At 24.2% G+C, this 15,734-nt stretch overlaps 1 protein-coding gene across 5 annotated transcripts in view; it reads right to left on the reverse strand.

Annotated features, from left to right (window-relative positions):
* The window catches only part of LOC132917779 (afadin), a 62,122-nt gene that overhangs the window by 27,093 nt on the left and 19,295 nt on the right, over positions 1–15,734 (reverse strand). For 4 of the 5 annotated variants that reach the window (XM_060978671.1, XM_060978667.1, XM_060978668.1 and 1 more), the window contains exons 6-7: positions 13,908–14,191; positions 13,665–13,818 (exon numbers count right to left, since the gene is read on the reverse strand). In XM_060978671.1, the coding sequence (XP_060834654.1) occupies positions 13,665–13,818; positions 13,908–14,191 (438 nt within the window). Of the gene's footprint in view, positions 1–7,283; positions 8,017–13,664; positions 13,819–13,907; positions 14,192–15,734 lie in introns of those variants that run through there. The other variant, XM_060978674.1, reaches the window with a different exon arrangement.

Genomic DNA, 15,734 nt, shown 5'->3' on the forward strand with positions numbered 1-15,734 from the left:
AATTATTGTTTAATTTATTGTACATATTATACTATTTATAGATCGATATGGCCAGTTGTATTGGATGAAAGATAAGATTTTATAGGCATGTGGACAATCCAACTATGATTGTTCAAAATTGATTTACTAATCGGTAATACGACGAGTGTTTACAGTGTAGACAATATTTTTAACTTTTTGGGTGACAATTTTATTAGTTAAAAATGTATAATATAAACGAAAAATGCAAAATTAAAAAGTAAAGGTTTTTAAAAATAAAATGCATATTTTACACATTTTGCATTGCCTATAAAACTTAGCCTTACTCATTACATTTGTGTTTCGAAAACCATGACATTTATAGTAAATATAAATAGATCAATTAAATTCTAAAAATTATATTAAATTAATGGCTCAATATATGGCTATAACATATTATATATTTATCATAGAAATATAACACTATTATATATTTTGGACATTAGATGAATTCGTCATTAAATGATTCCATTATATTGGCACTATAATTATATCCTAAAAACTTCAAAACAATGTCACTTTTGTGTTTTATCGATTTCAACGTTATGAACCTCGTAAATAAATTATATGGACTACTTCGAATAATTCAAACGGACGATTTTTAATTTGATTATCAATTTTCAAACGGCCTTCGCGTGTCGACCACACTATCTTGCTTAAGTATCATTGTAATCTGCTTTTGTAACTAAATTACGAGTACAATATATGTGCTATTCAAATATATATATAATAAATAAATACTGTATTTATTATTTATGTTATTGTTTTTTTTTTTACGTATCTTATAACAAAAGGCAACCCTTTAATTTATTTTCAATCAAACAAAAGAATCTGCCAAACGTCATTGTAAAAAATAAAATATTCTTACAAGTGTGCGTTAAAATAAATTGTTTGTAACTAAACATAAAAGTAAAAATCAGAATAGGTATTAAAAATTAAAAACTATTAAATATATATATAGGTACCTGATAAATAATTTTTTTTAATGATCCAATCTATTTAATAGACACTAATAACAACACATCAACACATCCGATGTTAGAAAATATAAGAAATGTACCTACCTATATTACATTAGAGAAACTACCTATATAATGAAATGGCTTCCCATTCATTAGCTTAGACAGGAATTAGTTAAGTTATAAAATACATAAGATTATATTAGAACTTCATGAAATAAGTAAAAATCATGACATTTTTACCCTAAGCAAAAAAAAAATTAAGATATGTATACACTGTTATAATCTATACAAAAACTGTTTATTTTTTTTCAGTCGATTTGCTTTTATGTCTATAAAAAAATATAATTTAGAGTTAAAAGAGTATATACAAATTTCATATTTATATTTTATATTATCTGCATAATATATATATTAAGTATATTATTGACAATTCAACACAGATGGTACATAATATATTTAATTTTTCAGAAAAACGAAACTTTTATACCATTACAACATTAAGAAAATGCTGCAGTTACAATTTAAATTTTAAATTAATATCAAAATTACCCATTCATTAGATAAAATATATATTGAATTGAAATATATGAAGCCCACATGTATCTGAATAATATTTTATATGATAATAAATAAAATTAAACAATATAAATTTAATGCATGGTTTATAAATATAGGTATACCTATAATAACTATGGATGCTCAATTACTGTCTGCAACTATTGACTATTTATTTTTATTCCACACACATATAAATATTTATACAACTATTAACTAGTTTATTTAAAACTCAAACAGATTTTCGATAAATCTATAATATTTTCGGTACTAAAATACAATTTTATGTAAAATAATGTAATTTTTTAATTTCTAAGCTATAATTAAAACTCTTATATGTTTTATCTCCAAGCCATACAAAAATGGAATAATATATTATTGTTATGGAGGAAGCGGGTGATCAAGTTGCTCCACTAAAAAATATATGATTTAGGTCGTTAGAAACCTATAAGGCTTCACATAAAAATACATCAATTATTGGGATGCCAACTCTCCGATACCAAATGTATAAATTCCATATTTTTGTATAAACAATAATTATATAAAAAATATATAAATTAGACAAATAAGATTTTAATTTAGAAATTAAGAAATTTAGTTTATTATTTGTAAACAAATAAGTTTTAAAAACATTCTTAATTGTCAAATGTTATAAGGCGAAAGTCATAGTCCATTTCTTTAACTACATATTATAGTTCCTCTAATATGAAAAAACTAAATCTTAATTAATATTATAATTATACTTGTTATTTTATTTATTGGTCATTTTTTTCAGTTGGAATTATAATCCTATTATCTCACAAACAATTCATTTTTGGGATAAAATGTAATTTATCCATGTATTTAATTTTCATAATTTAAAATATTGTTGACAATAGACAACAATTACTAAGTTTAAAAAAATACTATTCATCTATATCAAGAGACAATACATAGTATATACAGTATACACATCGGGATATTCATAACTTGTCATCAATCATCATTAATCATAAGCCGGGAAATTACGTAGGCAGTATATTATACATTTCATTGTTAATAATTAACATAACTAAAAAACAAACAGTTATACATTATATCGTTTATGTGGCATAAAACTATATTATTTAGCCAATTGATTTTATCATATTATTATATATAATAATACCAATACCAATACCATAAATGATAATGAAATAATACGATATGTATGCTTTAAACACACAACAGCGCCAATACTGCAACGTATCAATAATGCCTATACAACACGCCGTATTTATATTGGTAATAAAAATGATGTTACGCTGATGATCATGTTAATAAGTGACAAATTTTAATTTTAATTAAAAATAAGTACAAATCTCAGTGTTTATAAATAAAAATGTCTTATTAATGCAACTTTTGTATAATTTAATTAAGTAATTAATGGGAAAAAAAACATTATTCGTCTAAATAATTTGTTTTTATTTATTTATTAATTTAGTTGTGTATCTTAAAAAATAAAAAAATTGGAACTTAATATTAATTCTGATGATCCTAATTGTGTAAATAACTAACGATAATATACAAAATCTAAATCAATATTTTGTTTTTATAATTTAGCGAATTGGCTTTAAAAATCTATTTTTAAATTGTAATAATCCACAATTATTACACATCTAAAGTCATCTGTAGTATTGTAGTTAAACATAAGAAAATTATAACTAATTAAAATAATAAAACAAATAATAAATTTATTCTAAAATATATAACTTTATAAGGGGCGGTTTTATATTCATGAATACATGTCATACCTAATATTTTTTCAAATTAAAACACCAAAACAAATAATACGTCGAATTTACAGAAATTACGAAAGTAAATACCTTCGATAATTTAGATTTTCAAAAATGTAGATATTTAAAATAAATTTTCAAACTATACTCAATCTAATAATTTTATAATTACTATTTTAATCTGTATATTAAATTAATAATTGAATACTGAAAAAAAATTAAAAAATTGAATAATTACTTAAAAAATAAAAATTAAAAATATGATGTACCTTTAGCTTTTAAATAAATATTTTAGATTAATATCAAAATAATTAAAAATGATGTAAATGTTGTGTAAATAATTCACATGTGAAACTAATAATTACTAATAATTAGATCGTAAAATATATAAAATTTAAATCATTTTAGAAAATACATTTTACTCCTCGATGGTAAATGCGTATTACTGTAGTTCTAGTAGTTGTTTTATAACTTGATATGCTATCTAACGGTTAAAGAACAAACTACCCATATTTATTTAGTTATAATAATGATCGTAAGACAGCACTATAGTTTTTGTATATTGCAGTTCAAAAGTTATATACTTAATTATATATAAGTGTTTGCAGTAAGTAGGAATTCCAATAATACGATAAAAAAACAACTTAATAAATTATCAAATACATTAAAAATCAATATTAATTATACGATTTATTCAAAAAAATTTCAATTACGAGTTTATTATAAATTATAATCACCATAATTTATAATAATTTTCGTAATATATTTATTTAATATAAAACTGTGTAAATAAAAAATTATACGATTTATATTTTTCTTTATACCATGATTATCAACCCATGATCAATTTTTATCCATGCATACACATTGCAGTAACATTATCTACAATTTGGTATTTTTATTTTTTACTTTATTACCCTTAAACCTTGACCAGACTATTACTATTAATATTTAATTTTAAAAACTTAATATTGACCTACATTGTTTTTATGCGTTTGGTATACAAGTATTCAACATTAAAAATCCATTATTAAATTTATAATAACAAAATCAATGATGAGTTATAAGTTATAATCACACATTTTAATCTACTTAATCCAACTACTTAGAATTTATAAAACTAAACATTAGTCGTCTAATAGCATCATAATCATAAACATACAATATAACCGAAACAAAATTACTTTACGCAACTGAATATAAAATGCGTAAATAAAAACTGAAGATATTAATCTACTTTAGGGATTACCTCTTTGACTAGCAAAAAAATGTGTTCCCACATTTTTACTCTAATAAATGTAAAACTGTTTCTACTTCATAGCCTTAAAATGACCCAGGTTACGTACGTATTATAAACCCATTAAAATAACAGGAAAATAAACATGAAAAAATTATTATCTTTAATAATATATATAAATAAATAAATAAATACATCAAATCGAATAATTGTTAATATAAGAAAACATTTTAAATCTGATACACGTTATGAGAATCACTATAAATCCACTTAACGAAGAGTGTACAACACCAAACTGATTACAAAAATGGGAAATTATACACATTTCGTGAAATAAAATATCGAAATCATTATCAGAAATCCTTGATTATTAAAAGATATCAAACATGTCACATAATTCACACGTCTATAAAGCTCTATAAAGTATAAGGATATGGATTATTAACAATGCGCATACTTGTTGTTCATAGTTCATTGAAATTTCATAAAAGTAAAAAGAAACATAATATGCTTCTGTTGACATTTGAACCAAACAATTGTTGAACCCACTATTGCACTACACCCATAATCAATAAAAATATTTTATGTCAAATGTTGATTTGATTGAAAAAAAGGGATTTACATTTTAATAAGTCATTTAAACTATGTGAATGAATACAAAATTCGAATAGTGTGAAGCATCTCGATTGTAATCAATAATCATCAAGAAACGATCCACTTCAACGAATTATGATATGTGAACCATAGATAATCCATGCATAATTATACTTAATATACAGAAATGGCAAATTTGGACGCAAACACAAATAAGACATGCTCGGCGACTGGGGCTGTTGTAAATGTAAGTAAGTACTATGTTAAATATATTTTTCAAATATGGTCAATAAATAAAATTACCAACATTTAATAGTAAATTATAAAATTAAAGTTTAATAATATTATGTTATAAGTTATAACCCACAGACTTTAAAATATTTTAAGTTGTACTTACCTATTTACATAGAAAACTATGTGTAACAGCCAAAACTATTACACTTTATTAACCATTTGTAAATAGTATAAAGTAAATATTTACATTTATATAGTGTAAATGAAAAATAGACTGATATTAAAAGCTACTAGCACAATAAATGTTAATCCCATTACCTTACTCTAATTCAAAATGAAATATTAAAAAAAAATAACGTCTTTATAAATTAAAATTAAATATACGTGTAGTCCGATATATAATATATTAATATAAGTAAAGTAAAAATATTAATACTAATTTTGTCGAATGTATAAGAGTAAGATTTTCTAATTAAATATTTAAAAAATTTCTTTGTTATTACTTATTATAATAAGTTACATATTTATGTAACTAAATTAACTTTAAATTAGGTTTCCACGCAGCTAAATACTTGAGTATTTTGCCCACCAAATTCTTATTACAAGGGACTAAAAAGAATATAGATATATAGTAGAATGAATAAACCAACAAAAAAAATATCCATTCTCCTTTTAAAATAAAAATTCTAAATTCTTATTATAAAATACAAATGTTTTGAAGTGTCGTTCTATTTCACATTTCAAATAAATGTCATATTTTCGATTAATTCTATTTATTTAAAATTAAAATAAAAGATATAATATTATCATTTGAAGGATAATATTTTGTAGTTTATAATGTGGTATGTGTATTTGGTACAAGAAAACAACCAAATCAACATTGATTCGCAAGTACAACATTATTCCATTTTTTCTTTTTTATGGGTTTTTATTTTTATTGTCTAACATTAAATGTTGTGGTCTAGCCAATGTGTTTAATCTTAAGTTGTGCTTTGTATATCAAAACAATACAATTGCGATCAATTTACGATAAATTAGAGTGATAAAAAATCACATGAAAAAATCTAAAATAAAAATAATATAGAAAATTTAGTAGTAAATACTAAATATAGACATATCTACATATATAATAAACTGAAAAAATAATAGACAGCTAATGCCGATTATGTTAACACTCGCGTTGTTCTATATAGGAGGAGCACGCTGTTAACATTGACCGTTGGCCGTTTATAATATAACAAAACCACAATCGTCTCTAAAAAAAAAACAAGCCATGTGTACAGAAAAAAATCGGAAGACGTAAAACAAAAATAAGTAACATACACACTACTTTATCGACGTCTCGTACATTTGTGTATACTTTTCAAACTACACGACGACTCACAAGCAAACAGCGACCCGTAAACTATACACTGTACCTATAGTAATATTAGTAAAAAAAAACAACATGAAAACCAAGGCGTGTGTAAATAAACGTAATATATACTTTTCTAAATATAACCCTAGTATACATATTATAATATTTTAGGGACAAATTGATTTGGAAAAAAAACTAAAACAAACGCAACAGTGTCATAATGTTGTTATACATTATTAATATAATATAATATTAAACTTATATGTACATTGTATACGGAGTGATCTATTTAAATGAATACGCTAATTTTCAGTCAATTGTTATTATTAAAAATAAAAAATTTTGTAAATCAAACGATATATTGTTTCTGATTAAAATGAAAATTAAATTTTTATTTTGTAAAAATATAGATAAATATATTGGACTACAAAAATATAAATTCTACTTAGAAAAATTAATGTAGCCATTTAAATAGATTACCCTGTATATTTGTATCATAAAGATATGATGACAAAACGGAAGCACGCGCAAACGTGGCTGTCTTGTCGACGCATTGCAGTCATTTTCCTTACGTCGTATACCCCAATCCATCATGTTTGAAGTGTTGTCGTCGTCGTCAGGGTACAAACACGGGGCGAGAGTCGTGTGATCGTTACGTGCGTATACAAAATGCGGCGGCAACGACAATAACAACAACCTTGACCGTACTACTACACTTAACAATAATATAAATAAAAATAATTATTATAATACGATTGTCGACAGTGGCACACGTTCCCGGTGTGAGTCAGAATTTCAAATTTACAGCGCGAACACTTCGCATACAATGATTATACTATAAATATATTACAATTTTACAATACGGAAGGAGAAAATTTGATACACGATATCGTGGTGAGACGATCCCATACTATAACACGACAAAGAAAAATATTCATCTTTTCTCGCACCACCCGACATACCTACGCGATATTGTATTATTATTCTAATCGGCTCCATACGACACCCAGTGATGGAGGTTCAGTGTGGCATGGAGTATTATACATACTTAGTGAGCGAACACATTATTATATAATTTAATTATAACAATATTTTACAAGTGAATTGTATTATTTTTTTGTCGGTCATACGAGTCAAGACGATTGTTTGCGAAAAATTATTCAGTAAAAACGTGGTGATATCGACTGAGTGAGATCATAAAATATTTATTTGCAAATGTTATTATATTTTGTTCGTATTATTATTAATTATAACGGACAAATCACGAGTCCTGCGGGACGAGCGCGTCATGCGAACCGATAGGATACGACGGCGTGACTGAAATCTTCAGCAATCGGCGCGCTCGTCGAGGACAAGGACTTTCCCACTGCGCGCTCTAAACTCTGTAAACATGCTAACCACTATATACGACCGCCGCCGTTGACACACGCACCGCCGCATTACTATCCCTTTGACGTATGTATAATACATATTAACATAAAAAAATCGACACACGAGGGCAACGCTATACGGCTTCTGATTGGCCGATTTTTTTAAAATCCGTGCCCTTATTGTCTCTGATCATTTATATACAAATACATGACACAATTCAGAGAAAAACGTCATCGGCCGTACGACGAACTACAATTTTCTATGCTCAGCATAGCAAAGATTTTTCTCTGAAAATGATGATTAATGGTTAAGACTACAATGTATATATCAGTTTATTTAAATTAGATATTTTACATTACGTTAAACAAAATAGTAAGCAATTTTTCTAATAATTAATTAATTTCTAATTTATTTATTTAATTTTTTTAATTTGTTGAAAAATGCAACTCGATGAAAATATTTCCTCCATAAGCAAGTACAAAATAGATGCGATTTGTTACAAAAGGCTATACCCTAAATATTGAAGCATTTTTTCTACTGACAAAAAAATATTGTAAAATCAATACATTCATTGCTACGCTCAGAATCTAAAATGTTTTTTTTTTTAAGGGTGTCCTGTAAAGTGCAAGTGTTTATTCTAAATTTTAAGAACAGAAAGTTAAATCACACATAACGTGATATTTTCCAAGAAAAAAATGTACATACATATATAATATGATAGTTGTAGGCAAAACGTGAATTTCGTATAACTAGTATAGTCTCTCGGGACAGCCAAATATTTGGTAGAAGTTACATTTTAATATTACGCGTATTGTTGACTGAGTAAAGTAATATTAATATAATATTCTATTATAGGTTTATTTTCAACACAGAATGTTAACGTAAGATCTTTAGTTTAAAAAAGATAATCAAGTGGGTTCGGTCTGTTCTGCTGTGCATTAAGTCTTAAGTGTCAACAGTCAAGTGGGTCATTATGAGTTAAATTTAAATTCAATGATATATAATTGTAAACAAAAGCGATTTTGCGCAAGAATGATCTGTCGTCAGCCTATATTAACAAGTAATTCATGATATACTTTTTCAATATAATAGGTATTAAAGTTATTTATTTTACTTTTAATATTAAAATAGGAAGGTTGATAGAAAATTTTTTCCGAAAGTATTGCATTTATAATATTAATATTTAATTATTATAATAATATATTTTTATACCATATTATATCAAATTATATAACTCAAAATGTAATAATATCTTTCTGTAAATACCGTAGAATAGTAAAAGTTGATTCATAGAATAATATATATATATAGATAAATCAAAATGTCATTACGTATTGTAAAATTTATAATAATTTAATGTACGTAAAAAGTTCACATGAATAATGTTTTTAAATTATAACAAAATAATTATAATGAATAATTTCGTCTAAATTTGAGCTTAAAAAATAGTTAAAATACCTATAAAAATAATTGTCTGCTTATGTATTTTTTAAATTTTATGATTTAAGTATGAACTACTTATGAGAAGTATTGTATTAAATTTTCAAAACTTAAATATAAAACGATAAGTTTTTATGAATTTTTTAACTACAAAATTGTTTCCAATTTTAAACAATTTTGGCGAATTTTGTCAAAATTCTAACTTCAAATAATACTCAATACGTATAAAAAAATATTGTGACAATACATTTTAGATATTTTTTAATTGGAAAATAAATCACTTTTTAGGAACATTTCATTAAATTTTAAAGTAGTTTTAAATATTTATAAATCTTTTTATTGACATTTAAAAAAAAAAAAATCAATTATTATATATATATATAGTTAAAAAAACCAAAATATTTTGAAAATTATACCATATATACCAAAATAATAATATAAATACTTTACACTTTCACTTTACTTTACTATACAAATTCCTGTTTTTCCTTCATTCCGATTACATAAAAATACTGAGAACTTTTACCTACTTAAAGTACAAACTAGATCCAATTTCTATCCAAAACCATCCAAAAAGTTTAAAATCGAAACATTTTATCGACTACCTATCATGTAATCCTACGCAAAAAAAACATATTGTAAAATCAATACATTCATCGCTCCACTCAGAATCTAAAGACTAAAAGTAACTATAACTATGTTATGAACTTATAACTACATGACACTTATTTGTCTTAATACTTTTTGCATTAACATTATGTCCTAATACCATTAGTTTAACAAAGTTGATAAATTTTTTTCAAATATCCTTTTAATTCCCACGCCCAAGCACACTCATGAATAGTGTTATCAATAGGGCTGGGATTTGTATGTAAACACATATTTTTAATAAAACATAATACATTAAGTATTGAAAATGATAAATTCACTTCACGTGATTTGCAATAAAATAAAACATATTTTATTTTAGATCAGTGGCGTCATTTGTGGGATGCAAGGGTGTACAAATGCATCCCATGAACAAAATTATTGTTATTTGTTTTATACTATAATTTCTATAAAATGATCTACATTTACACAAAAAGTGTGTTGAAAAAAATTCATGCGAGTGACTATAGTATTACTTTAATATTGGTTTTGCATCCCATGAAAAAATGAGAAATGACGCCTCTGTTTTAGATGTTTTTTACATATTTCGTAATAATCGTCATTGTTTGTAAAATGTCTGCTTTTTGTTTACATATTTTGTAAATGTTGACAATTTCGGTGGTTTAGTAGTATTATACAATTATACTTCGATAATAGTACTCGTAAAAATTATAAGTGTATAGTGCAAATAGAAAATAAGTATATGAAAGTATTAATTAAATATTAATAACTTGATTATAGTTTATCTTATTTGTTTCTGTTCGATAACTATACATTAATGATCTTAAATTATACTTTATATTCAACAATTATTAGACAAAATATATTTACGAATTTTCAACAGTGTCAGTACTTGCGTTCCCGTGGTTGTGAAAATATCTTTATATTTTATATTTTTAAAATTAAATTGATTAGAAATTAAAAACAATTAATTTTATATTATTCAAAAATTATTTAAAATTTAATTTCAATTTTACACGTTAACATAATTTTAAATTTTACTTGTTACATATTTTTTAATTTATACTACATAATATATATATTTGTACATATTTTTGGTTTTTTATTACATATTAATCGGACCCTAGTTATCAAATATTTTTCAAACATTAAAAAATGTTTAACAAAATGTGTTATGTGAAACATTTCATTTTAAATTTTCTATGATAATCATTGATTATTTTGTCATTAAATATACACACGAGAATACTCGTATAATGGCTGCTTACAATTTTTAATTAATTATAATGCTGAATATATTATGCTTATCTAGATTTTATTTATACTGACACATATATTAGATAAACCTTTTACGGATTATTTTCATTATGCACGACTCTAGACATGAATATTGTAAAATTAGCATATATACATTTTTTTTTAGGCTTCTCAGTTATTTTATTTCTTAGTAAGCTACGTTTGTTTCATTTTGAGTTCAAGTGAATTATCTAATCTAAACATTTTTTTATGCAATTTTATCAACTTTGATGTTTATAATGCAGTTTTGCAGCTATTATAATATATAAATATATTAATATAAATATTGGCCAAACGTTGAATATTTAATAAACGTAAATACCCTCTAGTCTAAATGCATTGTTTGCAAATTAAATTTAAATGTACTACACGTCAATAATAATAACTACAATTTTTATATATTTTAACAAAACTTATTGCTTTTTTTACTATTTTTTTCATTATTGTATACAAACTAAGACATAATCATAAGACGAAAATTTAAATAACAAAATCCAAGAAAATTAAATGAATTTATACACATAAATAAAAACAAAGGAATTTAGCTGTTTAGTAGGGTTTCAAGTAAGTCACAAATAATAATTCTGAGCGGAGACGGTGTCAGCCTCTATACGTATTTTCTAAGGTTAGTTTATAATTTATGTATATTAGGTACTGTAGTGCCGGCTTGTATAATCAATCACTAAACATTTAATGAATGCATAGTGAGCTAATAGTCCCTTAAATATAATTAAATTGCCCATTATTGGTCCATTAAATTAATTCATTCTTTATACAACCCGGTATACGTATTATACTAATCTGAAGATAATTTTCCCAAAAACATCACATATTTGTATGATAATTGTTATATTATTATAAACAATATTATTGTTATTAACTTAGATCAATAGTAATATATAAAAAAACAACGATGTAAATAGTTCCGTGGTATAAATAACATTAAGTTAGTCAATTTTTTTGAAAATGTCATTGTGTATAAAAAAATGAATACATCATGTCCAAAAAATGTCAAGGATCTTCAATTAATATTTTTAACTGCTAAAGGAAGATTGTAATTTTTCTTTAAAAAAATGTTTTAAACATAAACAATTTTAATAATCAATCTAATTTATTGATGTTTAATGCGTATTGAAACTTTAATTCAGTTTTCACAAAAACAAAATGTTCTCTGTAAGAAAACAATACAATGAAAATTATTACGTGGTTATATACATAAAGAAATAGAAGAAACCATAATATAGTGAAGAGACTTTTACACGAACAAAAACACCGCTAACTGGAGATACACTTAACAAGTATATCATTATTTTTTCTCAGTACTGTTTTTATATGAAATTGTTAACAAAAAATAAAGTAGAAATACCTAACTAGAAAAAAATAATTTTACTTTAAATAAAACACGATATTTTTAATTATAGTGGTATCTTAAAATATATATAAAAAAAAAAACGAAAACAAAAACTTAACAATTATAGACATATGCCCGTCAAAAATTTGATATATTCTCCGTTACATGGAAAACATTTAACCACAAATCGATTTTTGTGGTCGAAACTGCAACGTGAATATTAAGTAAAAATTATCGATATAATCGAATAACGATTAATTGAAATGACTGAATACCAATGTTATCGTTTAGTTGTCAAGGCAACTGTAACTGTTAGAAAAAAAATATCCAGCAAAATATCATATAATATACTCGTATATTAACAGCATTTTCCGATGTAAAGTACTAATCTCGATCCAATAGAAAAAATTTAAAAAAACCACCATCACATAAATTTATCAATATCTGAACACACTTTTTTCCTTTGGCATGGATAATTACTGAATAAATTTAAGAAAGAGTAAATAAAATAACAAATACATTAAATTCTAATCTATAGATAGAAATAATTAAACTTTTCATTTTTTCAAGCTCTAACTAATGTCCAAAGAAAAGATAAAAATAATATTTAAAAAGCAGCTATTCTTTTAAAACCACAGTTTCTTGATTAGCAGATGTAACATCCTTATATATAGATAAGTTATAACCTAAATAATTAAATGATCACTGTTTATTTAAAAATAGGATAAATTTGTATCAAATTAGATATTGTATTACCTGATACTTATTGAAAACAAATTTATCTGAAAATCTGTTTTTTTATAAACACTAAAACTATTGATGGCCCAAATTATTTTAAACTTAATATTTAATAAAATAAATAAGTAAACAATAGTGATTTACTTACCTCTAGTTTGTGGATGATTCATTAAAATAGCTAATGGACACTCATCATCATCAAGTATATATTCCCTATTATTGTTGTTGAGTATTTCTTTATTTTCTGAAACCCCGTTGTTCAATCCAGAATTATTTTCATTTAATGCGATTGCATTGTTTACCTATGTTAGATTAAGATTAAATATTAGTAAGATAATTTAAACAGACTTTGTATAGTTGAAACATTTTATAAAAATGTATATAATTATACCTGAACAAGACAAAAATTATGAGGATCCACTTTATCAAGACCATATTTAGCTAACATTTCTTTAACAACTTGTTGGGCAGTATCTCTAATAGATAATAATAGAGTTTTATATGGCACATCTCTACAAAGGGATTCACCATAAATTTTGAGAGTGCCCCCTGTATCGGGGCCACCGTCTTTACTTCGAAATGCTTGCAATTTTCTTTCTAATTTCTGTTGACGTCGGCGTCGCATAACTGCTTCTGGATTCGAGATTGATCGAGTGAAACTTGTTTCTGGTAACTCTACAAAAAATTAATCAAACATTGATTTTAGTATTAGAGTTAATACAATAAATCAAAAATGTATATTTATGATACAAAATATTATCTATTGCACATTTACATTAATAATTATTATGAAATAATTTTCAGAATCCTTTTTATAGTTACAACACAATTACATACAATACCAGTTAATTTTAAAAATCTATTTGAAAATTAAGAATTGTTTATTAATATAAATGTTATTTGTATGAACTATGTCCAACCACAATGAAAATATAGAAGGAAAACTATACTTGAAAGTGATGCAAATGTGTCAATTTATATAATAGTAATAATATATCCACAATAAAAATGATAATACGACTATAGTATCCAATTACAATATCTTAAATTATCTTGCATGATATTCAAAAATACCACAACTTTTATTTAGTAAAGAAAAAAGAATAATATTGACAAGTCATTTCTAATCAAACCTACAATGATAATTTGATGTCAATTCTTAACCTGATTTGTGAGAAAAAATTGAGAATTAATGATTAGTTCTCGAGTTAATATAAGGAAAATATTATAAATATGACCAATTTTGAAATTTGCAAAAATTTTAAATTAAATAGATTTAATTTATGTTTACCTATTTTAAATAAATTTAATAATGTATACAATGTTGGACACACTATTTTATTTAATGCGCGCAGTTAAGTAATACTGTTATTATTAAATAAAATGAGAGCAGTGCAGGGCAGCGCTCTACGAGGGCATAGTGCAATTGTCCCCCCCCCCAACATTTGATTAAATAATTAAATATATATAATTAAATGTTAAAAATAAGTAAGTAAATAAAGAAATTGTAAATCATTATTAATATATAAAATAGTATTAATTACTTAAAAGAATTTTTAGACTTAAGTTATATTATTTTAAGTTTGACTGATATAATATTTAAATTAAATATGCTAATATTAACTGCACACTTTCTAAAATCTCATACATTAAAAATTTGAAGTTTTACTGTAGTACATTTGTGATAATAATATAGTAGATTTATTTTTTGATTATTTATTTAGAAATATAACATATTATTATACCCAAAACATTTTTAGCAATACATTCCTGAAAATATAGTATAATCAAATTAATGGGTGATCAAATAGGCATACATAAATGCCTCGCCAAAAAATAATTTGGCCTGGTATCGCCACCCCCCCCCCCCAATAAAAAATATCTGGCGCCGCCACTGAATCAGTGAGCAATCATACTGTACTGTTTTTGAACACATTGAACTATATTTATTATTAAAGTTATATTGTTATATAAACAATAAAACAATATATTAATCACATCTGATTAATAAGAAGCATTACAAACCTAACTAACTTAACTTAAAACAAAGATAATTACAGAACTTGAGTAACTACTAAAATATTAATAAAATACTAATGTAACATGCATTTATGTATAACTTATATGAATAATTTAAAATATAAAATAATAATTTAAATGAAAAAAATGTATATATCTTTATTTATAAATAGATATTGAACTATTTTAACCAATACAA

This window comes from Rhopalosiphum padi, chromosome 1, assembly GCF_020882245.1.
Source record: "Rhopalosiphum padi isolate XX-2018 chromosome 1, ASM2088224v1, whole genome shotgun sequence".
Taxonomy (NCBI): Eukaryota; Metazoa; Arthropoda; class Insecta; order Hemiptera; family Aphididae; genus Rhopalosiphum; species Rhopalosiphum padi.